Below are 27,635 nucleotides of genomic sequence, written 5' to 3'. Positions count from 1 at the left end.
TGCAGAAAATGTGTCTTACACAAAGCGTTTGCAACGTCAGGTGACAGTGCGCAGCCAACAGCATAAGATCTGCTAACTCAAGCCATTCGTTAGCAGAAATAACTATTTAACATCCAGCAGGATTAGTTTTATGTTAGTAGTTGTCCGTAAGCTGTGCTAACCCCCTCCTTCCTTTGTATTCAGGGTCAGATACAGTTGCTATCGGTCAATGCGAAAGAGGAGCCCCGTAATGACAGGTTGCCTAATGCTCGTAAGGTTTACTCAAGTCTGGAAACATAATTTAGCTCCAACTCGCCGAAAAAATAAAGATGATTGTTGTTGTGATCAGTGTTTGAGTACGATTTTATTAAAGCACTACAGTTTAACACTAATTACTAAATTTGCCAATTTTAAAGCAAATATCTTCAAAACAGTCCATCTGTAGCGTATAGGGTGTGTTTCTGAATCTTCAGGTTAAAGTTAGTTCATGTTTCAGTTCATTTTGTTCATCTGCTTTTTATTAAGTTTTTATTATTTATTTAAAGAACAGCAAATAACATTTTACAACACAAAAACATACATGCCAGGGGGTAATTATAAATAAAATACAAATATACAAAATATGTAATAATTATATAAATACATTATAGAGTTCACAGTTTTTTAAAGTGGGTAGGCTTCCTTGTTCAAAGAGTCTCTGATGCTGGTAATACACAAGCATAGTTCAGTGATCAATACCTTAAAATTTGGTTGCTTATTAGTAAATTAGACAGTAAAGCCAAAAAGTACATTTTCCCTCAATGATAAAAGAGGTTTTGAACACTGAAAATTGTTAATAATTGTTTGCAGCTCTTCCTTTTGACTGAGTATGTACAATGCCAAAATAAGTGTAAAACCGTCTCCTCGTATTCATTACAAAAATACAATTTACATCAATTCCACTTTAAAATTTTTGTAAATAATGTTTTGCTGGATAAAATCTGTGGAGAAGTTTATAGGATATTTCTTTAATTTTGTTTTTAACCTGATATTTCTGTGGTAACAGCCACACTTTTTTTCAGCGAATCAAGTCACCCTTTAATAAAGACATCCAATAAAACTTTATATAAGGAACAGTAGTGATTTCTTTTTGGAAAAGAGTTGGAAAAGCTCTATTATTACTCTTGGTATTTACTGTTAAACAAGTTTTGCCAACATAAGATTTAGTAAAATCAAAAGACGATGGTCTTGATTAACACCACTAAATAACATATGGGTCTGAAGGAATTGAACCAATAACAACTACAATAACACTGTGATGAGAAAGGAATTCATTGTAAGAAAAGTATACCATCTTTATTATAAAACTGAATAACCAAATTAATTTTGTTGTAAAAAAATTGCATTTGTATTAGTTGTCTATTATTCCAATGTGGGGGAAAATTATGCTTATATATTAATGACCTTGATAAGAGCACTTGTTTGCAGAAGGCAGATAACTTAACTGGAATTTTGTCTATATTATAATTTCACAGCATAATAAAACTAAGACCACCAATATTTGATGAAACATAATGATCTCCGCTTTGAAGTGCATACTGCACATGAGCGTACTCTGGCATATCATGTCTTTTCGTGGAACTTGAGGTAAGGATGTTGTTTTTTTTAAGCTGGAGCAGCCGGGAACGCTGCAATAACAGCGACGAGACGACTCTGCCATTCTATCTCACTCTGTTCCATTGGAACCGGATGTTGTAGTCCGCCGTTTCGCTTACCGGAACCAGGAAGTGTGAAAAAGGCCTATTAAACCCATGATTAAACCCAGTATTTTAGGATCATCAGATTACCACGTGACACTGTACCACAGCGGGCAATTTGAGGTGTCCATTTTAGAAAATCTGCTCGGAAGAAGGCTTTTGGTAAGTAGTTGCAAATGTTAGATGATATTTCCTTTATGCCAGCTTCTAAATATTGCATGTTTAAATGCTTAGATGGCAATTTACAGTATAACGAATGGACGCTTTTAATAAATGTGCATGCTCGACTCAACACGTGTTAACTCTGATTTTAATGTACGTTTTGAAAGTTACGTTACTTTCATGAGACAAATGTTAGTTAAATAATGGTGATTTGACCGATTTTATTAGTCTTTTTTCTTATTTGAAAACATGATGGTTCTTTTAGCGAAGGGCGATATCTTACTGTTTGCAATACTACCAGTAATACTATCACCACGACAAGTTTCCGCGCGATAATAACAACAAAATCTGTGCAACCGTTTTGTATCGGCATTGTACCTGTGATGGCCAGTGTGGTGGCCACACACTGACAGTGAGGCCTGCACGCACGCACACACACACACACACACACACACGCGCGCGCGCATTATACACATTCATTTAAGATTATTTATTTGTTTGGTTAAATGGAATTTATTTCGTTTCTTTTCATATCTGATTTAAATAAGACACATACACTGTTTGTTTCTCATTAGTTTCTTTATTATTCACAGTACATGTATGACTATTTTGGGTGCACACAATTAGTTATCTGTACTGTATGTTTTGTTAATTTCGTTTTCTTTTGAGTTTAAGTTACCGTGCTGCAGTGCCAATGAGGAATGGGGTTTCCGGGTGTGGTCCGACATGCTAAAGGGCCGACGTGCTGCAAAGTGCCACCTTTTGGTTCCGCCTGCCGACACCATTGGCTTAATGGCTTAAGGGAGAGCTGATGTTTAGGTTAGTTTCATTTAATGATTGGCAGTGCTTATTTCTTCGGATTTATATTTAATTTTGCTTTATTTAGATTTTATGTTATTATTGTTTAGATTTGTAATTAGACATGTGACTTAGTTTGTTGTGGTTGTGAACTGTCTGTTTTGTCTCCCCCCCCCCCCCCCCCCCCCCCTCCTTGTTTATTGTGGACTAGTCCCTTTGGTATAAATGTGCTGTCTTGTCATTTCAGGAGTTCTGTTTTTGGTTTAGTCATGGTTTGAACTCAGTTTGTTTCTTTGTTTAGTTTATTAATTTTTCAATTTGTTTTAATTGTTTCATTTATTTATTTTTTAATTTTTGTGAAACTTTTTTTTTTTTTGAACTTTATTAAAAATAATTATTTTGAAAATCTTTTTGTATGCCCCTTGCTATACGTGCTGGCTCGGTCCCTCACAGTACCAAACGAGTATAGCCGAATCTTCAGCTGCAGGGAGTGTAAATTGGGCTCAAACAGAAGGCTCATATGATTTGAAGCGGGAGCCGAGCCGAATCTTCAGCTGCATGAAGTGTAAGTTGGGCTCAAATAAAAGGGTCAATCTATATGAAGCGGGAGCGAGCCAAAAGAGCCGAATCTTTAGAGTCGAACTTCTCGTTGCTAAATTTTTTTTTAATTTTTAAATTTTTTTTATTGATTAAACAGGGGAGTACATGATTATACATAAAACAGTGTACAAGGGAATTAACAACAGAAATTAATCATGGACATTAAGTATTTTTTTTACCAGTTGGGATGTCTTAATAGCTTTGGTATTACTCTATATAGAAGTGAGTGATTCATAAAAAAAATTTAGATCAATGAAGAATAGTTTACAATTTGGTACAGTCAGCATACGTTTTGTGGATGTGATACTTTCCAAATAAAATAAGAATTTTTGTTATTTTGTCCATTTCCAATATTCCAGAGTTGCAATCCATAAATAAAACCATTATATCAGTTATATTGATAAATTTATAAAACACTTCAAAAAGAAGTAAGGAAACTTGGGACCAAAGCCGTTTTGTGTAACTGCAACTGAAAAATAAAATGAAGGATTGTTTCCGGTTCCATTTTACAAAAACAACACAAGGGTGAAAAACCTTCTTTAAACTTACTAATAAAATCATTGCATGGATAATATCTATGTAATATTTTAAAATTAGTTTCTTTTACTTTATTAGGAATTATGTATTTTGTAATATCTGTCCAGATTTTTGGGGAAAAGAAGAATGAAGGGAATGCTTGTTTCCATTTAACCATTGCTATTGGAGGAACACTTTTATCTGCAGTTAGGATTTTCCTGATATAATTGTTATTACATTTTTTTTATCCATGATAGAAAGGCCCTTAACAGTAAGCTCTGGAAGAGAACCAGATACATGGTTATATATTTTTGCAGTTTTAATAAGGTGAAGTAACTTTGGGGAGATACAATGAATACATTTTTTGTACTCATTCAAAGTAATTTTTAAACCAAAAGTTTTAATAATTTCATTGTAATTATATGTATCCCCTACATGATTTAATAAGTCTGTAACAAAAATTTATCCTTTTTTAACATAATCATTCCAAAATATGGACTTGTTTTTGAATAAAATATACTGATTGTTCCATATAATACATGAGTGGGGGGGGGAAAGTTATGCTTATAAATCAGTTTCCATGTATTCAAGGCTTGTTTATGAAAATTGGACATCTTAATAGGAATTTTAGAACACTTAAAATCACAAGTTAGTAAAAAGTGGAGGCCACCACATTTTTCAAAGATAAAATTGGGGATAGAGAACCATAAGGTATTATTGTTATAAAGGCAATTCTTGATCTAATTGATTTTAAAGATATTGTTAATAGTTTCAAAATCTAATGCATTTAATCCTCCTTCTGATATATTCCTAATTATTGTTTTTCTTTAAACAACTCTGTTTTGCCTCTCCAAATAAACTTAAATAAAACTTTGTCAATTCTGGTACACATCTTAGAGTCTACATAAAGGGACAGTGCAGGGTATACAAGTCTGGAAATACCTTCAGCTTTTGAGATCAGCACTTTACCTTGAACAGATAAATTCCTTTGAAGCCAGCAATTAAAGATATTATTTGTCTTTTGTAGCCTTTGTGAAAAGTTTTCTGTAATCCGTTCTGAGGTTGATTTACTAACTACAATACCTAAATATCTAACTGCCTTTTTAACTTGTATTCCCGCTATGCTTAGATCATCTGTTTGGTGTATAGTCATTATTTCACTTTTGGATTGATTAACTAGCAGACCTGATGCATCAGAGAACAGCTTAAAAGCCTTCAAAATAACTGGGACCTGATCTTTATTTTTTAAGAATAAACAGGTGTCATCTGCAAGTTGGCTGATAGTTAATGTGGTATCTCCTATTTCAATACCTTCAATTTGGGAACAATGTACAGTATAAAGATTTAGGGTTTCTGCAACTAATAAAAATAAAAATGGTGAAATTGGGCACCCTTGTCTTATGCCTCTCCGAATAATAAAACGAGAAGTACCACTGGATAAAGAAACACTGCTTGAAATATTATAATAAAATGTCTTCATCATTTTTTTTAAAGGTTGGGCCAAAACAATTAAGTGTCTGATACATAAAACTGTTCAACTGTATCAAAGGCTTTGTAAAAATCTAAAAATAAAATTATAGCCTCCTCATTTACTAACTCAGAGTAATCCAGCAGATCTAATACCAATCTAATATTATTTGAGATATTTCTTCCCTTCATAAATCCAGATAGGGAGGGAGATATGATTTCCTCCAAACATGGTTTTAACCTAGTAGAATTTGTAATCTGAGTTGAGTAGCGTAATTGGACGCCAATTATCCAAGTAAAGATTGTCTTTATTTGGTTTTGGAATCAAAGTAATTACTCATTGTTTCATTGATTCTGCAAGTTCTCTATTGGCAGCACATTCGTTAAACATATTTAAAATTAAGTCTCTTAGATCTTCCCAGAAAACTCTATAAAACTCAAAAGGCAGACCATCAGGTCCTGGACTTTTATTGGAAGGCGTTTTTTAATGATATCATCCAATTCCCTTAAAGACATTTGGTCTTCACAGAGGTTTTTATAAACCTTGCTTATGCAAGGAATAAAATGCTTTAATTTACTAAAAAAAAAGATCACTTGAGACAGAGTTAAAATTAGATGTGTATAACTTTTGATAAAAATCTGAAACAAATTTTAAAATAGTTTTTTTCATCTGTTACTACATTATTATCAATATACAAAGAACTATTTTTTTTGTTTCACCCCGTTTTTTTCTAAGTTAAAGAAGTAAGCTGAATTTTTTTCGCCAGCTTCTAACCACTTGGCTCTAGATCTAATAAAGGCACCTTTTGCCTTTTCAATATAGAAAGTGTTTAATTTTTCTCTTAATGTGTATAATTTTTCTGTCTCTGTATCAGATGGGGAAGTAATACATGCAAGATGATTAATTTCCTTTACTAAGGATTCATAATATAGTCCCTTAGATTTTAACAATTTTTTACTAAATTTTATTGAAAAATTGCGACACTCAAATTTTAATAATTCCCAATTTAAGATATGAGAGTTGATTGTGTTTTTTTTAAAAGAGTCAATTATGCTTTTAATCCCCAAACAGTATTCAGAGTTCTGTAATAGAGAGGTGTTTAATTTCCAATATCCAGGCTTTCTTGATGAACTACAGATTCAATACCTGCATGATCAGTTAATGGGGCAGTGGAGATACTGCAAGATTTAACAGATGAAATCAAATCAATCAATCAGATATTAACCAAAAATCTATACGTGATTTCTGTGTCAGGTCAGATTTAAACCAGGTAAAAGAAGAGTAAATGTCATTGTGTAAGAAACTATAAATATCTACTAAAGAAAGATTAGAGCAAATATCACTAATAATTTTATTGGGCGTATTATTGTCATATTTTGGAGGAAACCTATCAAAGCAAAGATCAGGAGCTTCATTAAAGTCCCCACCTGTAATTATTGTTGAGGATGGATATTTTATTTTTAAAGAAGTTAGTTTGACAGTTAAGTCTGAAAAGAACACAGAGTTTAGATTGGACCTATTATAGCCGTATACATTTGTAAGAATAACAATGTTTTCTCTAAACTGAATTACAGTGATTAACGACCTGCCTTCATTTGAGCAATGTGATTCAAGTAAAGTGTTTTTGAACTGTGGATTAAAAAGTCATAACTCCGGCTGAGTTATTAGAACCATGACAAAACATAATTTTTCTCCCCCACTGGTTTGACCAAAAAGATTCATCTTTCACGTTTGAATGCGATTGCTGCAAAAAAAAGACATCTCTGTTTTTTGATTTACAAAAAAGAAATAAAGCTTTACGTTTAGTTAAGTCCCTAATTCCCCTAACATTAAGCGAAAAACAAGACAAACTAAATAACATAACAAACTGAACGAGTTCTGAAACGATTCAAGTAGTAGAACTACTGTACTTAGAAGAACGTCTTTTACAAGTTAGAGTAAAGGAAAAAAGATGAGTGCAACACTTGTCCAGACTTCCTCATCATTATAAACGTATTTTCGTTTTTCTAGTTTGAAAAAAGAACCCAGCATTTAGCAAAATCAAAGAGAGTGTAAGTTTTGACATTAGAATGTTCAGGTGTGTCACTTAAATATCGTCAACAGTGACTTTTTTTCCGTCAATGACAGCCGTAGAGCCTTGAAACCCTGCACGTTTACCTTCCAGTCTAGCTTGATTGAAGAGCGGCCTCAGTTTGTTCCGAGCATCTCTTGCACGTTGCGTCAAGTTCTTCGTTATTCTGATATTTTTTTGTTTGAGGATTTCAGAGCGCTTCGCGTCGGTCCAGATGAGGTCACGGTGCGTACGAGACATGAACTGCACAATAATGCGACGAGGATGTGTCAGATTTTTCTTACCGAGTCTGTGAGGAACGTCGATTGAGGATTGCAGAACATCAGATAAACATGGTGAAACGAGCCGCAGTATTTCCATTACCTCCATTTTTACGTTTTCTCCTTCTACTTCAGGGATACCACCAATCCGAAGATTCCACCGCCTTTTGTACGACTCAAGCTCGTCCATCTTTTCCCAGAGTTGTTTATTTTCTGTTTTTAAGGATGTAACTTGATCCTTTATCGCACTTGATTTGGCAACGGCTAAGTCAGCTTTGTTAGCAATCGTGTCAGACACGAGTTCAGTGATGCAGCTCGAGTTGTTTGAAACAGATTGTTCAATTGCCACCAATTTCTCCAAAAAATCGTCTTGTTTCTTCCCCAAATTTTCTGTGTGACGTCGCATCTTTGCATGTGGACTCTTCGTCGGAGTTTCAGGTAGTGTTGTTGATGATGAATCAAAATCGTCCTTTTCCCCTGTTGTTTTGGTATAATTATGTTGTCTCTTTACTGCTAAAGCATCTTCCATAGCAAACTGTGAAAACTTTTCCTTGTTGCTAGGCCTATATCAGTTAGGTAACAGACGAGCTCAGTCAATGTTCATAAATCCACTTGTTGTACACACAAAAAAACTCTTAAAAAGTAGGGTTCATAAGTATTAAATTCGTTGAGCTAAATTATTATTATACAGTCATGAAGGCAAGTTAGGTCAAGAATTGCAGATAAGGTTTAAGAGCTACTAAAACCACGTCTTACATAGGCGCCATCTTGGTGCGCTCCCCCTCGTTGCTAAATGCTAGTACTGGCTTGCGTTGTAACGTTAGTGTATTATTGTCATCGCGAAGGTTTTTATAGACTTTTTTAAAACATGTTATAATAAAACCTTTTGCGTATCAGTAGCTGTCTTAAATTATTTAATATGGGCCTTTGTGACCCAACGTTAAAGTATATAATGTAATACTGCTAACATTAATCAAACAACACGACAGATAACTAGTCACTGACAAGACTGAATAACTGACAGCCTATTACTTCAGTTATAATACATAACGTTACCTGTACTTAAATTCAAAATATGCTTAACACACTGATGTATGTATACATTAGCTTCATTTATCAATAACTGACATGGATGATTTAATGATTCATTAACAAAATAATATCAATTTGTAACTTGAATCTGTCTGATTTTTATTTAATAGTCATTTTGTGAATGAAACAACATAACTGTGGATCACCTGACTTGGAATCAAGGTAAGAGCTTTTACAATAATTTCTCAAGATTATGTAAGATATCTCTGTGTGCATATATTGAATATGTGTAAATCTGTCTGTTTGTGTTACAGAAATATTTAAATCAGTTGATAACACCCAGTGAGAAAAAAAAAAAACAATGTTAAGTGGCAATGCAAATTGTGTTGTAAAAAGGTCTAAGAAAAGCAGACCTCTTTACAGATTAGACATGACTCTTTGGTCAGATGCTTTTCATAGCCATGTTGTGATTGTCATTCCAGATTCCAGATCTTCATTTTAGGAAAAAGAGGACAGCCCACCCATCGACCTGCTGATGCTAAGATTGCCTGCACATTTTAATTTAACTCGGGTATTTTATCTGTAATTTAAAAAAAAAAAATTTTCATTTTTGTCAAATTTGAAATGTAAAAAATGTGATGATACCAGCATTTACTGCTAGCTTTTTCACCATGCTCTTACACTGATCCACACAGGAGTGTTTGAAGCCAGCTCTGTCAGCTGATCTATTATATATCTGCTTCTGTTTGTATCTGATAAGGTGCTTTTTACTGAGCTTTAAACGATTATCATTGTGGCCAAACACTGTTGAGCATGTGAACATAGTGGGAAATGCTGGTATACTCTCATTATAAAAATTTCAGTACCGCCTGATTTTTTTAAAACTTAAAAGTTTTATTGTATTGTTTTGTTTGTTTGTTTTTTGTATAGTTTTTTCGATTTAGTTAAAAATGAAAGTATATTTTTAAGTAAATATAAGTAAAATTTGTAAAAAAAAAAATTTAAGATCAAAGATAAATTCAAAGGATTGATGGCTGCTGATGTGGAGTCTACCTTCATTGAAAATTTGGACAATTACACAGAACAGCTCTTTCATTTATTTCACTAAAAGGGAGGAAGTGCAGGATGCAAATTCTGTGATGTGATGAAATTGCTGGAGCAGGTATTGTTTACTGAAAATTCTTCTGGCCTGTTTTAGCGTTTAAATCTTAGATGTTCATTGTCATTACCATGTAATGCATTTTAAAATATTACAATTTATTTATATATTTTTTTCTATTTGCACTCACAGTGTGGATATTCGCTGGGAGGTGGTGATATGATGTCTGACTGTGTACCTGTCTGAGAACCTCGAGAAGCTGATTACACATTACCTGATTAGTGAATGTAGCTCATTTAGTTCACTTGTACAATGACTTTTGTAACAGGTTTTAAGTGCAAATCTGAAAATACAATTGAGCATGTAAAATGTCAATTTAGAAAGAGAAATTTTTTTATATATTTGAGTGATTTTAGTCATCTTAAATTGAGAAAAAATTGAAAATTTCCAGTTTTTTTAATCACAATCATCAACTTTTTTCTTCTTCAGTAGAACAGTAAAGAATATTTGTAACTGAAGCACCTGTGGTCTTTGATAAAATGCTAGTTAGCAGATAAAAGTTAGTAAACAAAGACCACAGTTTAAGTTAATTTTCTTTACTGTTCTACTGAAGAAAAGTTCTGACTTCCAGGTTCTGATTGTCTTTTCGGTTTCTTTTACCCCCCATTTTTTTTTTAATTGGCTGTGCCTTTTTCATTTTTTATGAAATGATGCATAATATACATTTTGTTTTATTGTTTTTTTTTCAGGACACCTGTGGGGAAGCGAACAAGCAGGACATTGGAGAGCACATACCAAAAACTGTGACCATATGCACACATACGGACAATTAAGCCTACCCAATTCACCTATACTGGATGTCTTTGGACTTGTGGGTGAAACCGGAGCACCCGGAGGAAACCCACATCAACACGGGGAAAACATGCAAACTCCACACAGAAACACTAACTGACCCAGCCAGGGTTCGAACCATAGACTGTAAAAGGTTCGAACCTGCCCAGTAATGTAATATAGTCTTTTTTTATATTGAGTGTTTGACAAGCACAGCTTTGAACGCTACTTTTAAGAATACTCCTGAAACTGTTTTTGAACAATTGTTTCTATTAAAGCAGTAGATTTTTAAACATTTTTGCATTTTTTTGAACACCTAAAATGTTTTAGGAAGTGTTTTAAGATGCATTTGTCTAATAAAGAAGTTCTTTACTTTAACCCTGTTATCTGTTGTTTCTTCCACCCTTGGTAATGTATAGCTAACTGTAAGTAAACTGATAAGTGACTTAGTATTTTAATGTTGAGGAACTAAACATTTTCAGCTAAAATGAGCTTAAGATTTTATAATTGGGTAAACAGAACTTTAATAGTAGAAATAGCCTAAATTTGTAAACAAAAGCTGCTAAAAATATTAAGTTACACCAACCAATATATTCGAGCAAAACCATTTGCTAGAACACTCAAAAAATTAAGTATCACCAACTAAAGATTTTTAGTTAATATTGCTTTAAATTTAATGTGAAAATTGCTTAAAAAGAGGGATGCAAAAATGATGCACTTTATTCTTAAGTAGATCTAGCATATTATTTTTTTCAGTGCATATTATATTTGTGCATATATATTAGATTAGTCAGTACTGAAGCCAATTATAGAGCTTAACAAAATAACTTACGATAACTGTTTAAAAGCTAGTACACGCAAATTTATATGTTATAGAATAATATTAAACACAAATATAAAAAAGGGAAAATCGAGAAGCAAAAAAAAAAATGAAAAATCAAAAAGTATTATCTTTCAATTTTTAAATATGTTTGGTGACTAAAATATTATTTTAATAAATATATCTGTTTAATAAATCTGTTTTGTTTAAATGCATATTCCTTTTCAAAGTGGGGTGTACTCAATTATGCTGAACACTGTATATGTGCATACAATTATTGGCACCCTTATGAATCCATACAAGAAAAGCATAGGAAACTACTTTTATCTCAAAGGGTAAAAAGCATAGAACTGAGTTGTATTTTGTTGCAAAAGTCTGTTGAGCCTAAAAAAAAAAATAATAATACATTAAGTTGGATGTGACTTATAGAAACACTATAAATTCTCATTTACACAATTAGAGCAATAATTAACACAGTCCAGCAAACTAGAAGTATTGTGAATCTGGAAGAATTCATGATACTTCATAATAAAATGTCCCAAGAATCACAGCTTAAGGTCAGAAAGAGTCAAAATCTACAATCTGGCATCACCAAAGTCGCCAAAGAAAATGGTTTCAAGGAAAAAAAAAAAGCCTTTGCTCTCATCTAAAAACAAACTCAAGCAACTTCAGTTTTTTTGTAAATTTTTTGAACAAATAATCAAAAGGTTAAGACACTTTTTTTCGCAGCTATCTTTGCTCATATTTATCAAGGGTGCCAATATAAATGGAGGGCACTGTAAGAGTAAAAGTTGACTTTGGTGAGCAATTAAGAGTTACAGTTGGTGGGTTACTTCATTAGGAACTGAATGGAGAGTTGACATGAAACTTGTAATACTTGTAATTGATGTGGGTCTGCTTAAGTCAATACCTGTTTTGTCTATTTTGTTTTTACAACAGAACAAAGTTTATAATGGTTGTAGGGTTTTATCAAAGTTGTTGCAAGTTTTTTTTGTCACTGAAAACACCTACTACTTACAGAAAACAGATACTTAAAAGTTGGTAATCCAGGAAAAATTTAAACATAAATAAATATATTTAAAAAATAAAAGTGTCTTACAGTTTTTCCCAGTCATTTTGGTGCATTTCTCACAACACTATTTACATTTGCACAACATTTAATGCATTTCTCAAAACAATTAGTCATTTGTGCACATCATAGTAGCAGTTTCTCATTTCTTCCAACAAATTGCAAATGCTTTTGGACATGCATTTGCTTTCATACAACTCTGTGCTGTTTTATAACATTATCATTTGCTCATGTCATGTCAGTCAAAATTAACTAAACTTGTGAATGCTGAATAGTCATTCCATATAAAACTAACAGTCCTTATTTCATTACTTCTGTCAAGCAAATTTTATAAAAATGTTTAAATCTTTTTTTTTCTTTCTGAAAATGTCTTCTAATTGAACATTCATGAATTATTTACAGACCTGTGCATGTTGTAGGTTCAGTTCCAATATGTATTGTAATATTGTTTACAGTTGTGCACAGCTCTACCCAAAGGAAGTTTATGTTTGTTGTAAATAAGGGTGTATTTATTCTTTTGCAAAATGCTGTCAATAAATTAGAATTGCAAAGAGCATATGCAGTAAAATGTGAAACATACATATTCAGTGTCTTGTACTTTACTGTAGTTTTTATTTACTATTTTAGCATTGTCTCCAAATTCTGACTTTTTTGCATTGGAAAAAATGTACAGAGTAAATTGTCATAAGAAAACATGACAAAGCCATTTGACTTGACATTTGATCTTGTTCATAAAGAATGGTGTCAGGACTTTTCATTTTGATGACACTGACACTTTCATTGACATGAATGCTTGCTTTTGAGGAATGAGCTATCATTTCGAGCAAGTGACACGCTTTTGCATGTTATCAACTAGGTTTTGCAGTTTGTACTAATTGTTTTAAGAAATGCATTAACTGTTTTGCAAATTTAAATAATGTTGTGAGAGATGCACCAAAGCGATTGAGAAAAACTGTAAGTCTCTTAAAAGGGTCTTACCAATTTTTTTGGGCCAAAATAATAAATAAATAAATAAAGTAGGAAAATTCAATCTGACAAGCATAAGTATTTAAATCTGACAAGTACAAGTATTTTAATGGTAACTAGATAGATTTAACAGACAGACAGACCGATCGTAAGATAGATCTATTATAGGTTGATTGACTGATTGGTGAATCCATATAAAACTTTGGTGAATGGAAAGTTTTTGAGCACATATTTAGTTTGTATTTTACAAACTTTGTCTTTATTATATTCATGTTTAATTCATATCTCACTTCTTCCACCAACAGAAAAAGTGTTGCAAAATACATATCTGGCCTTGACTACAGCTATAGAAAGAAAAAGGGAAGAAGCAGAAAAAGAAAAGTACTTCTCAGCAGCAGATGTATATTTAAGCTCTCTCAGCTGTGAGAGGTCAGGGCAATGTTGCTGAAATGTAAAGGATCTGCTTTGCTCTCCGGAACCCTGGCAAAGGGGGGTTCTGTTGGCTCTCCTCCCAATGTCTTACTGTAAGCTGAGCCAAGATTCAGTCTGCCTCATTGTTACGTCCTCACTACACTGTCACAGTCTTTGAGGGAGCGGAAACAAGCGGAATTAACTTTTCTCAGTCGTTTGGAACACAGCTCTCCTCAAGCTGACCTGCCAAAAATCTTGCTCAATATGTGGCCCATTTTCCCCAACCCCGGTTCCCAGATCTCCATCCCAAAACCAACTGTCTTGAGCTTCCGTTCCTGCAGACTGACCCCAGCACTCAAAGAAATACCCACCACTTTCACAATCCCACATGTCGTCCAGCTGAACATTAATAACTTTTCAAGCAGACTCAAGATAGCATGCTGGAGTAAAACACTAACAATGACACATATTGACACTCGTTATTACTATGCACTGCAGCACTGAGATTTGATTATAATACTTTTTTCAATTCTTGAAATTACCATATACTGCTGTTTACCAATGTTTGAGGTTTATTTGGTGCATTAAATTGAGCAAAATTTAAAAAGAAAATCTGGGTTCCACACAATTTCTACATGTTGTCCTAACACAAATCAATTAAGCTAACTTAATCATTTTTACAAATTTAAGTGGTTTGAAGACAAAACAATTAAGCTGTGCCCCCACAAACGTTAAGAATTGTGTTGGTTCAACTCATAGTAAATAAGTAGCTTGAACAAGCAGCAAAAATATTTTTTTTGAGTGCACACACATACAGTATAGCCTCTTCAACAACAACAACAAAAGACATTCTTTAGGGGCTAACAGTTTTGATGCTAATATAATTTAAATTAATAATAATAACGTTTAAAAAATTCTCTTGATTGGCTAGATAACAAACCACAATTGTACAGTTATTTGCTAACCTAACTTAGTTAACCTAATTAATGTTGCCTTCAATTACACTTTATGCTGAAAACTATCAATCTGCAAAATAACACATAAAATACACTCACCAGACACTTTATTAGGTACACCTATTTTTGCCTTCAGAACTGCCTTAATGCTTCGTGGCATAGATTCAACAAGGTACTGGAAATATTCCTCAGGGATTATGGTCTATATTGACATAATAGCATCACACAGTCGCTGCAGATTTGTCAGCTGCACATCCATGATGCGAATCTCCTGTTCCACCACACTCCAAAGGCGCTCTACTGGATTAAGTTCTGGTGACTGTGGAGGCCATTTGAGTACAGTGAACTCATTTTCATGTTCAAGAAACTAGATTCTAGAAACTAGAGATGATTTGCACTTTGAGGTAGGTGGATACACTGTGGTCATAAAGGGATGGACATGGTCAGCAACAATACTTAGGTAGGCTGTAGCGTTGACACAATAAATTGGTACTAATAGGCCCAAAGTGTGCCAAGAAAATATCCCCCACACCATTCCACCTCCACCACCAGCCTGACCCGTTGATACAAGACAGGATGGATCCATGCTTTTATGTTCTTGACGCCAAATTCTGACCCTACCATCTGAATGTTGCAGCAGACATCGAGACTCATCAAACCAGGCAACATTTTTCAAATCTTTTATTGTCTCGTCCAATTTTGGTGAGCCTGTGCAAACTGTAGCCTCAGTTTCCTGTTCTTAGCTGACAGCAGTGGCACCCGGTGTGGTTTTCTGCTGCTGTAGGCCATCCGCCTCAAGGTTCGAGATGTTGTGCGTTCAGAGATTCTCTTCTACATAGATCAGTTTTAATGAGTATTTATTTAAGTTTCTGTTGCCTTTCTATTAGCTCGAACCAGTCTGGTCATTCTCTGTAAACCCTAGAGATGGTTGTGCATGAAAATCTCAGTAGATCAGCAGTTTCTGAAATACTCAGTCCAGCACATCTGGCACCAACAACCATGTCATGTTCAAAGTCACTTAAATTACCTTTCTTCCCCATTCTGATGCTCGGTTTGAACTGCAGTAGATCATCTTGACTATGTCCACATGCCTAAATACATTGAGTTGCTGCCATGTGACTGGCTGATTAGAAATTTACATTACGAGCAGTTGGACAGGTGTACCTAATAAAGTGATCAGTAAAGTGTATTATGTGCTGTCATCATAGTAAAGACAAAAATAATTAGTGATTACAAATTGATTATTATTTTTAAAGTGTTGAAAAAGTTTTTTTTTTTTTAAATACAATTTTACAACAGGGCTATGTAATGTATATTTGACCATATATATATATATATATATATAAATTCAGCATTATTAAAAAAGTCAACTGTAAATAGAATAGATGATTATTGGCAAAAACACATTCATGTTATAAGCGATGTAGTGTTTTTTTTGTTTCTTTCATTCCTTTTAACATTTGATTTATAGCAGCAATTGTATGGAAATGGGATGAATTTCTATCAAATAAAACGCTGTATCAGTGATTCAAATGGAAAACACACACATACATACACGTATACACATATATATTGTGGAAACAAACTGTAATCTTGTCTCTCAAATCTGATTGGCAAATTTTTTTATGTTGTTCCATTATGTTGACTTGGTGTTGAGCACTTGGAAAAATCAGGCTTTGCATTCAGACTAAAAAATTTCATTCTGTTGATTGTTGCTGTTTTGATTGATGTATTGTGCATGGGTTCACCTGCTTGCTGAGTGCGCCCTCTGGTGGGCAGTGAGCGCGGGCCGTCCCCTGCCGCGTTGAAAGCCGATACGCTGATCATGTATGTGGTGTAGCCGGTCAGGTTCTTCAGCTTGACGCTCAGCTCCGGCAGAAAGAGAGTGCGCAGTCGCTCCGTCTCGTTCTGGAGCTGAAACTCCCAGTAGTAAATCTGGAGGAACAAATGAGACACTTCAGAAAAATGCTCTGATCTGATGGGCTCCATATTTCAGTCTTCCAACTTCTCAGGCTGGGAGCCAAGTTAGATTAAATCACTCTATCAGACTAAGCAGCAAGTGAGACACGAAATGCTTATTTTATTGCAGTATAACAAGACAGAAGCCACAGTCTCTTGTTTGATAAGCATATGAGTGTCTAATTAGACAGATGAACTGTCTGGTACTTATTCGATTAGATATATAAAAAGGAATTTATGCTGCAATGAAGTATAAATAAATGAAAATTAAATATATACAGTGGAAGCGACGCAGTTGCACAGTAGGTAGTGCTGTCGCCTCACAGCAAGAAGGTCGCTGGATCGAGCCTCGACTGGGTCAGTTGCTGTTTCTGTGTGGAGTTTGCATGTCCTCCTTGCATTCACGTGGTTCCCTCCGGGTGCACTGGTTTCCCCCACAGTTAAAAGACATGCGGTATAGATGAATTGGCTGGCTAAATTGTCCATAGTCTATAGGTGTGTATGGATGTTTCCCAGAGATGTGTTGCAGCTGGAAGGGCATCCGCTACGCAAAACATGTGCTGGATAAGTTGGCCGTTCATTCCGCTGTGGCGACCCCAGATTAATAAAAGGACTAAGCCGAAAAGAAAATGAATGAATATACAGTGGAAGTCAAAATTATTAGCCCTCCTGAATTAGGCTGTTAGCCCCACCTTGTTTATTTTTTCCCCAATTTATGTTTAACAGAAATAAGATTTTTTTCAACACATCTCTAAATATAATACTTATAATAATTAATTTCTAATAACTGATTTATTTTATCTTAGCCATGATGACAATACATTGTATTTTACTAATTACTAGTATTCAGCTCAAAGTGCAATCTAAAGGCTTAATTAGGTTAATTTGGCAAGTTAGGGTAATTAGGCAAGTCATTGTATAAAGATGGTTTGTTCTGAATACAATCGACGAAAAAAAATAGCCTTAGGGGGCTAATAATATTGATCTTAAAATGGTTTAAAAACGAAACAAATTAAAACAAGACTTAAAATAAGACTTTCTCCAGAAGAAAAAAATATTATAGGAAACAATGAAAAACTCCTTGCTCTGCTATACATAATTTGGGAAATATTTGAAAAAGAATAAAAAAATAATAACAGGAGGGCTAATAAACTTGACTATAACTGTATATAATACAATATTATAAATAATAAGGATAATATAATATAATATAATATAATATAATATAATATAATATAATATAATATAATATAATATAATACATGTATTCAATTTGTGTTAAAGATTGAAATTCTTCTGCATGTTTTATATATGTTGCATTGTTTACAGCAGTACCACTTTAAACACATGGTTAAAGTGCAATTTAAACACTAGTGGCACCTGACTGAAATGCAAAACAACTTAAAAGGCACAGTTTGTCAAGACAGACTTTGAATGTTGGCTTGACAAAACCTTGCCTGGAAGTTTGGAACTGTTTGAACATAATAGTTTGATGTGTGAAGGTTATATAAGGCTTTTGTAGTTTGAATATTTTAGGTTTAAAGCTAGAAGGTTACATAAAAATCATGAGGTTGGCTTCTTGGGCAGCCTGAAAATAAGATTGAAAGCACTGGGAGTCTTTGTTTGTGGTTACTAAAATGATTTTGGTCTGGTAAATTAAAAAAAAAAAAAAAAAAAAAAAATCTGTGTGTGCATCAGGGGTGTTCAGCCCTGTTCCTTCACATCTACTTTCCTGCAGATTGCAGTTGTAACCCATATCAAACACACCTGCCTGTAATTATCAATTCCTATTCAGGTCCTAATTAAGTGGTTCAGGTGTGTTTGATCAGGGTTGGAGCTGAACTCTGAGGGAAAAACAAGGTTTAGCGCCACTGGTCTATTTATGGTAGTTTACTGCAAAAATGCTTTTCTTACTTGACTGTTTATAGTCCAAATATGTAAAAATTCTTAATTTAAGAAATATTTTCTAGACAAGTAAAAAAAAAAGATAGTTTTGTTTGAAAAAAATAATCTGTCAAAATTAAGTGTTTTTTTTCATAAAACAAGCAAAATAATCTGTCAATAGGGTAAGAAAAATAATGCTTTCCTTCTGGTTTAAGATAATTTTGCTAACCCTAAGATTTCAGAATTTTTAGATAGTTGGACTTGAAACAAGACAAAAAATCTAAGTAAGAAAAGCATTTTTTTGCAGAGCAATTTCCTATAAAATTGATTCACCTGGGCTGCACGGTGGTGCAGTGGGTAGCACGTTCGCTTTACAGCAAGAAGGTTGCTGGTTCGAGCCTCTGCTGGGTCCGTTGGCGTTTCTGTGTGGAGTTTGTATGTTGTCCCCGTGTTGGTGTGGGTTTCCTCCGGGTGCACAACTCCAAAGACATGCGGTATAGATGAATTGGGTAGGCTAAATTGTCCATAGTGTATGTGTGTGTGAATGAGTGTGTATGGATGTTTCAAAGTGATGGGTTGCAGATGGAAGGACATATTCTGCATAAGTTGGTGGTTCATTCCGCTGTGGCGACCCCAGATTAATAAAGGGACTAAGCTGAAAATAAAATGAATGAATTGATTCACTTGACTTAATAATAATTATAATAATTCCTTACATTTATATAGCTCTCCTCATCCACCACCAGTGTGCAGCATCCACCTGGATGATGCGACGGCAGCCATATTGCTCCAGACTGAACACCACACACCAGCTGATTGGTGGAGAGGAGACAGTGATGAACCCAATTATGATATTACATGGTTAGGAGGCCATGATGGACAGAGGCCAGTGGGCGAATTTGACCAGGATGCCAGGGTTAACCCTCTACTCTTTTTCGAAGGATATCATGGGATTTCCTTCGAAATCCCAGGATGTCAGAGAGTCAGAACCTTGGTTTAACACCATCATCCCTTCCGGCAGCAACCTAGCTTTCCGATGTGGTCTCCCATCCAGGTACAGACCAGGCACAGCCCTGCTTAGTTTCAGTGGGCGACCACGTGAGAATTGCAGAGAGTTAGCTGCCGACTTGAGTGATAAACTCCACATGTAGAAATCCACATCACTATCATGAGACGCTTTCTTAACTGCTGTTTTCTCACCAGTTCTTTTTTTTTTGTGTGTGTTAATTTTCGTTTAGAGAGGAAAGTGTGTCAACATTTGCAATACTCAACAATGTAAAGTAGTCAACATCTGAAGTGGATCAAACATTTTTTTTTTTTTTTTAATTGCACTAAGCTAAATTGTTCAGTAATTTTAGGACCGGTGTTGGGGGTAACATGTTAGAAGTAATGCACATTATGTAATTATATTACTTTAATAAAGTCACAAGTAACATATTACTTTTGAAAATAAGTAATAATATTTGACTTGCTTTTTAAAAACAATTGTCACGTGAGTTACTTTTTAGCGTAATTGGCTTTTATGGAATAAATTGCTGAATTAAAATGAATGTAATCACATTGAATCACAAACTTAATAAAAGAGTGTGCTTCGAGGGAACAGACAGTCAGCATGCGTTCATCATCATCAGGTCTCTTTTTTTCACAGCAGTTCAGTCAGTGCACATGCATTCAATCATCTGTATACAACATGTATAGCTCTGGGGTCAGAACGTGCTCAGAATTAATAATACCCTACAGGAAAATAAAGGTGTAGGTTATATACTGTGGTTGTTAAATGCAGAGCTTCTCTCTAAAAAAAAAAACAAAACAAAAAAAAAACTGGAAGTTCTGAAAGAGATCAAACCTCAGCCAGGTAAGAAAAAAAAGCGCAAAAGTAACTGAAAAGTAATGTAACACATTACTGTCCGTAAAAAGTAAATAGGTAATGCAATTAGTTACTTTTTGGGGGGAGAGTAACTCAATTTTGTAATGCATTACTTTCAAAAATAACTTTCCCCAACACTGTGTCACGGATTGTCCAGGCTCTTCCACCAGTATCACGCAACGAGCATTATCACCTGAGTACTAATCACACACAGCTGCACCCAATCACTCCAACTCACTATAAAAGCACACACCTCACTTCACTCATTGTCCGGGCTCGTTCCAACGAAGCGGACTCATAGAGAGTACCTCCTGGTAGTCCCTATCTACTTAACTCATCTCTTGTACTTACCTGATCTCTGTTTCCTTCCAGTCTGTCTAGCGTTCCCGGTGTCCTGTCAGAGTTGTGTGTATCATCAGTCTGTCTTCCCCGCAAGCCCTCTGGTGTGTGCATTCGGTCATCCTCAGTGTCTGTCATCCATCCTACTCCAAAGAAGGATTATCAGCTCCACCGAACTTCATTTACTTCCCATCATTATACCTTTGTGCTCCGCTGTGATAATAAACATCATTCATCATTTACTCACCTTGCTTGTCCGTCTGCTTCCCTAACAGAAGCCCGGACCAACATTCAACTCGCTGAAGAGAGTCCTACTACCGTCTGCATCACTTCCCGAAGCACCACCAGCACCGAGCACTACTTCACCGTCCACCCACTCATCCAGTCCCATGGCTCGACCAGCGCCCTACTCTGGCGGGGCAGAGGAGTGCAATGGATATCTATTACAATGTTCCCTGGTATTCACAATGCAACCCGATTTATATCCCACAGATCGGTCCAAAATTGCATTCATCATCTCCCTTCTCTCTGGGTCGGCTCTCCGGTGGGCTGAGACCATCTGGCAACAAGCTGGGCCGGTAACGAATTCCATTCATACATTTATCACGTATTTCAAGGAGGTCTTTGGTCGTGTGGATGGAGAAGTAGCAGCCGGAGAACAATTATACCACCTCAAACAGGGAGCCATGTCCACACAGGATTATACGCTCCGGTTTCGCACTCTGGCTGCTGCTAGTGGATGGAATGAGCGATCTCTCCTCACAACGTACCGGCTCGGACTGGAGCCCAACCTTAGATTACAGCTGGCAGCCCTCGACGATACCATGGGGTTGGAAAAATTCATCCAACAATCTCTTCGATGTTCTGATCGTTTGAAGGTCTACCAGCATGATCTTTCACCAGTATCTCAAGCAGTCCTCCGTCCGCCAGAGCCAGTCGTCCCTCCAGAACCAGAACCAATGATCGTCGAATCTGGTAGACTCACGATCACTGAGCGACAGAGGAGGCTGACCCGGGGTCTGTGTATGTACTGAGGACATGTCAGGCTGGACTGTCCCATTCGTCCAGTACGCTCCTTGGTGAGTGTGTTTAGTTCTACCATTGAAAAAAAATGCACCCTCTCACCACAAATGTTCAGTTAACTACCCATTCTGTCTCTATTTCAGTCACGGCCCTTATCGACTCCGGGTCAGCTGGAAATTTCATCTCGCACGCCCTCTGTCGCCACCTCCAGCTCCACACCGAAGCCTTGATGCACGTCTACCAGATTCAACCTATAACCAACGATCTCCATTCCCAGGCACGTATCCATCGTAAATGTGAACCCGTCAATCTCCAAGTGGGATTACTTCACAAAGAAGAGATTCAATTTCTGGTTCTGGAGGGTGCCTCAATGGACATCATCCTAGGGCGCCCGTGGCTGGTGAAGCACGATCCCATCCTCTCTTGGGGCACAGGAGAAATCAAAAGATGGGGTGAAGAATGCATACCCAGCTGTTTTCCCGACCTACCCTTGCAGATTCAGAGACCCCTAACAGTCTACGTCACATCTGTCGAAAGCCCAGTCGAGAAAATATCCATCCAGATCCCGAAGATCTACTCCTCATATGAGGACAGATTTTGTCCCAAGAGAGCTTCCCAGCTACCTCCACATCGGCCATAGGGCTGCGCCATAGACCTGCTTCCAGATGCTCCAATGCCCAGAGGTAGGATCTACCCGTTGTCCCTTCCGGAAACTAAGGCCACGGAGGAGTACATTCAAGAGGCTCTGAGTCAGGGGTATATGTCACCCGTGCCTCAAGCTTCTTCTTCGTGGCTAAGAAGGATGGAGGGTTATGCATAGATTATAGTAGTAATAGTAGTAGCATAGTTCTTAACCAAGGAATAGTTAAATTCAGATATCCCCTTCCTCTTGTCCCTGCGGCCCTGGAACAACTCCGATCCGCCAAGATATTCACCAAATGGGACCTCCGCAGCGCATACAACCTGGTAAGAATACGTGAGGGGGACAAATGGAAGACGCCGTTTGTGACCCCTACTGGGCACTACGAGTACCTGGTCATGCCCTATGGTCTGTTCAACGCCCCCTCCGTATTCCAAAACTTCATCCACGAAGTCCTCCGGAAGTTTCTCCATCTCTCCATCATAGTCTACATTGATGATATCCTGATTTACTCCCGGAGTGAGGCCGAACATCGCCACCACGTTGCGGAGGTCCTACAAACCCTCAGGAAACACAAATTGTACCTCAAGGCTGAGAAATGCTCATTCTACTTACCATCTGTTCAGTTCCTGGGGTATATCATCGATCAAAAAGGGGTTCGTATGGACGAGGGGAAGGTCCCTTCCGTCATCTCCTAGCCAGAACCCAAAACCATTAAAGAACTCCAACGATTCCTAGGATTTGCCAATTTCTATCGACGTTTCATCCACAACTAGTCTCATCACCGCTCTGCTTACCAACCTACTCAAGAATCAACCCAAAACACTATCCTGGCCTCCCAAAGCCGCCGCAGCCTTCCAAAGCCTCAAGAAATCCTTCACTCAAGCTCCACTCCTGACTCACCCCGATTCCGACTTGCCTTTCGTGGTCGAGGTAGATGCCTTGACCACTGGAGTGGGAGCCATCTTGTCGCAGTCCCACGGTACTCCCGCACTACTCCATCCATGCGCCTATTTCTCCCAGAAGCTCAGCCCGGCGGAAAAGAACTATGACATCGGGAACCGAAAATTTCTGGCTATCAAGCTCGCCCTGGAGGAGTGGCGACACTGGCTGGAGGGGGCCAAACATCCGTTCCAGGTGATCACAGATCACAAAAACTTACAATACCTCAAAGATGCTAAAAGACTCTGTCCTCGTCAGGCCCGGTGGTCCTTGTTCTTCTCCAGATTTCAGTTTTCCATATCATATCGACCAGGATCAAAACATCCGAGCAGCCGCACTTTCCAGAATCCATGATCAGCAGGAAATCATTGAGACCCCGGCCAAGATCCTTCCAGATCAGATCACTGTCTGTCCCACTACATGGTCCGCTCCTACAGTCGTCGCCACTCCAGTATCCAGAACTCCGCCGGGCTGTCCCCCCAATCTACGCTTTATCCCTGAAAATCAACGGGTAGATCTCATTCAATCCAGCCATACATCTCTGGGCACAGGGCATCCCGGAGCCAACAACACCCTCTCGCTGCTGCTAACGCTTTTGGTGGCCAAATATGGCAAGGGATGTGAGGAGATAAATCCAAGGCTGTAGAGAATGCGCTATGTCGAAGAGTCCTCGCCATCTACCTGCAGGTAAACTCTATCCCTTGCCCATCCCGAACCGCCCCTGGTCACACCTAGGAGTTGACTTCATGACGGATCTCCCATCATCTGGAGGTAATACCTGCATTGTAGTCATTGTAGATCCATTCTCAAAATTCTGTCGTTTGATTCCCTTGAAGGGTCTGCCCACAGCCCTAGAGACAGCTAAAAACCTATTTAAGCCTGTCTTTCGTTGTTTTGGGTTACCTGAAGATAGGTGTGACCATCAGCCTCTCGTCTGGCTATCATCCACAGACCAACGGCCAGACAGAGAGGAAAATCCAAGAAGTGGGGCGGTTCCTCAGGACCTTCTGTTAGGTCATCAAAACTCCTGGAGCCAGTTTCTGGTGCTGGGCGGAATACGCCCAGAATTCCTTGCGGCAAGCTACCACCGGACTTACGCCATTCCAGTGCATTCTGGGATTTAACCTCCACTCTTTCCCTGGGATGGCGAACCTTCTGATGTCCCCGCAGTGGATTACTGGTTCCGGGAGAGCGAGAGGGTCTGGGACAATGCTCATCACCATCTCCAGAGGGTAGTTCGCAGAGCAAAGGAGGTGTCCGACAAAAGGAGGATTCCAGGTCCCATCTATACTCCGGGGCAGAAAGTCTGGCTCTCCACCAGAGACATCCGCTTGCGACTGCCCTCCTGAAAACTTGGAACAGGTCAACCCAGTCACTTATAAGTTACAGTTACCACCACAATACAGAATCCACCCCACATTCCACGTATAACTCCTCAAACCCTTTCACGACCCTCTGATTCCCTCCACAGAGCCTGGCCACGAAGAGGAACCCCCCCCCCACTGATGTCGGAAGAAGGGTCCGTCTATAAAGTCAAGGACATTCTTTGGTCCTGGCGTTGTGGTGGTCATCTGGAATACCTCGTCGACTGGGAGGAATATGGACCAGAGGAGAGGTCTTGGGTCCCCAGATTCGATATATTAGATCCCGCACTTATGGAGGAGTTCCACTCCAATCACCCCGAGTTCCCAGCACCTTGTGGACGAGGTAGACCACCACGGCGCCGAAGGTTTAGGCCCTCAGGAGCGGGCCCTGGGGAGGGGGGTAATGTCATGGATTGGCCAGGCTCTTCCACCAGTATCACGCAACGAGCATCATCACCTGAGTACTAATCACACACAGCTGCACCCAATCACTCCAACTCACTATAAAAGCACACACCTCACTTCACTCATTTTCCGGGCTCGTTCCAACGAAGCAGACTCCTAGAGAGTACCTCCTGGTAGTCCCTATCTACTTAACTCATCTCTTGTACTTACCTGATCTCTGTTTCCTTCCAGTCTGTCCAGCGTTCCCGGTGTCCTGTCAGAGTTGTGTGTATTGTCAGTCTGTCTTCCCCGCAAGCCCTCTGGTGTGTGCATTCGGTCATCCTCAGTGTCTGTCATCCATCCTACTCCAAAGAAGGATTATCAGCTCCACCGAACTTCATTTAATTCCCATCATTATACCTTTGTCCTCCGCTGTGATAATAAACATCATTCATCATTTACTCACCTTGTTTGTCCGTCTGCTTCCCTAACACACTGCTTAAAGGCCGGCTCACACTGTGCTTTTTTTTTTTTCTTTTTTTTTAAATTTAATTTATAATCCTGGACGATTGTAGCATGTCAGACTGCATAAACATGGCTCCCATGGCACATGCCAAACACGAAAGAAAACACCCCTGGAGTTTGACATCATCCACCCGTGACACTTTCACTATCCCATGTTCTGAAATGATTCCTCAAAGCAAATGTAAACAATCTGTAGCGGTAACTGTACACGGCGTGTCTCAATATTAAAACCAGGGAGAAAAAAAATGTTTTGACGCTTCCCAGCGGTTATTTGAACTGTCACATGGATTGCGTCATCAAATTCGGAGCTCCTATTGGTTCTTGGATTGATGCTCATCGCAGCAGTTGTCACACTGTAAAAAAATATCTGAAATCTTCTGACACTGCCAGGAGGAAAAATCTGATCGCAACGGGCACTAAGCGGCTGTCTGTAAACATGTGAAACCAACAATGAAAGATCACAGATTTTAGCCTAGGATTTTCCAAATTTGTCTCAGATGACAAAATAGTGGCCAAAATCTTACAGTGTGAGCAAGGCTTAAGACCACTTTGATAATGGGTTTGAACCACTTTAAATGGTGACTACTAGGGTTGCACAATATATTGTTTTAGCATCGATATCGCAATGTGAGCATCCACAATAGTCACATCACAGGATCTTCAATGTTAAATTAGGATTATATGGTTTAGGATTATATATATATATATATATATATATATATATATATATATATATATATATATATATATATATATATATATAGTATTTGGATAGAGTCACAGTTCAAAATACACCTTTATTATAAACTCTAAGAGTTTAAAGCATTCAGGCACAAGAAATGCGACCATTTGTAACTTTAACTTAAACAGTAAAGTCTTTGCAATGTTATTTTATATTTGATTTGTCGATTTCTTTACCTGAATACTATTTGGCTACCTTAAAAATTATAAAGCACTGGTTATTTCACTTTTATATTTGCTCTATTGTATTTATCTACACCTGCAATTTGTTAAATATAGTACATGATTCACTCGCCTACAGCATCATCCTAAAGAATCAATCTAAAATAAAAAATATATATATTTCCAAATAGAGCTATTTAAGTCATCTGGTGAAATTATGTATAATGTATATTGCAATATAAATTGCAGAAATTCAAAATATTGCAATGATAGATTTTTCCAATATTGTGCAGCCCTAGTGACTACTGTATTTATCAGTCTAAGTACTGGTTGCAAACTTTGTCAAGATGTTAACTAGGACCATTTTTTCCGAACCAAATTACGTTCCTGGTAACTGTCAGCATACACAGAGCTATGTGTCGCATTTTGAGTCACAGTAGAATAATTTGAATGACAGAACTGGTTTGTTGTACCTTATAGCCTTGGATATCCCCATTCTGGGCCTCGACTGGAGGAGGATCCCACGTGACATCAAGTTGAGTGGCCGTCGAGGACTGGATTGCAACATTCTGAGGGGTGGCGGTAGGCACTGATAAGGACAGAGAGGAACTGATTTATTAGACTTATACTAAGTGGCGATGCCGGTGCACATCTTATTAGACCGTGAAATCAATGATATTGACTTAGTAAAAGTTTTAGTCCTCACCCGCCTCTCCGACAAACACTTCCTGCGGCGAACTGGTGGGCCCTTCCCCTACCGCATTATAAACGCTCAGCCGGATCTCGTAGCGCTTGTGTTTATTCAGATCTGAACAATAGAGAAAATGCACACACATGCACACTCTTTTCAATATAGCCTGATAAAAGCTTAAGTGGTGCTAAAACATAATGATCCCATTCCAATGAAGTGAGATGCTGTGATGAAAAGTCAATGACAGTGTGGAGAGAAATGGGCACAGGAAAGACCAGACGTGAGAAGAGAGACAAATGAGACTCGGCTCTTGTTCGAGCAGGCAAACGAGCTGTGAGAA

At 37.5% G+C, this 27,635-nt stretch overlaps 1 protein-coding gene and 1 long non-coding RNA gene across 2 annotated transcripts in view; one reads left to right on the top strand and one right to left on the bottom strand.

Annotated features, from left to right (window-relative positions):
• sdk2a (sidekick cell adhesion molecule 2a) overlaps positions 1-27,635 on the bottom strand; it is a 332,315-nt gene that overhangs the window by 11,099 nt on the left and 293,581 nt on the right. The window contains exons 35-37 of the mRNA XM_056452811.1: positions 27,311-27,412; positions 27,078-27,193; positions 16,523-16,709 (exon numbers count right to left, since the gene is read on the bottom strand). Coding sequence (XP_056308786.1) covers positions 16,523-16,709; positions 27,078-27,193; positions 27,311-27,412 — 405 coding nt within the window. The remainder of the gene's footprint in view (positions 1-16,522; positions 16,710-27,077; positions 27,194-27,310; positions 27,413-27,635) is intronic.
• LOC130221593 (uncharacterized) lies at positions 1,434-10,859 on the top strand. The gene is made up of 5 exons (XR_008836293.1): positions 1,434-2,696; positions 3,129-3,240; positions 8,793-8,844; positions 9,105-9,193; positions 10,471-10,859. It is a non-coding gene; the product is annotated as an uncharacterized LOC130221593 (long non-coding RNA).

Source organism: Danio aesculapii, chromosome 3, assembly GCF_903798145.1.
Source record: "Danio aesculapii chromosome 3, fDanAes4.1, whole genome shotgun sequence".
Taxonomy (NCBI): domain Eukaryota; kingdom Metazoa; phylum Chordata; class Actinopteri; order Cypriniformes; family Danionidae; genus Danio; species Danio aesculapii.
This window is presented reverse-complemented; position numbering and strand designations above follow the sequence as displayed.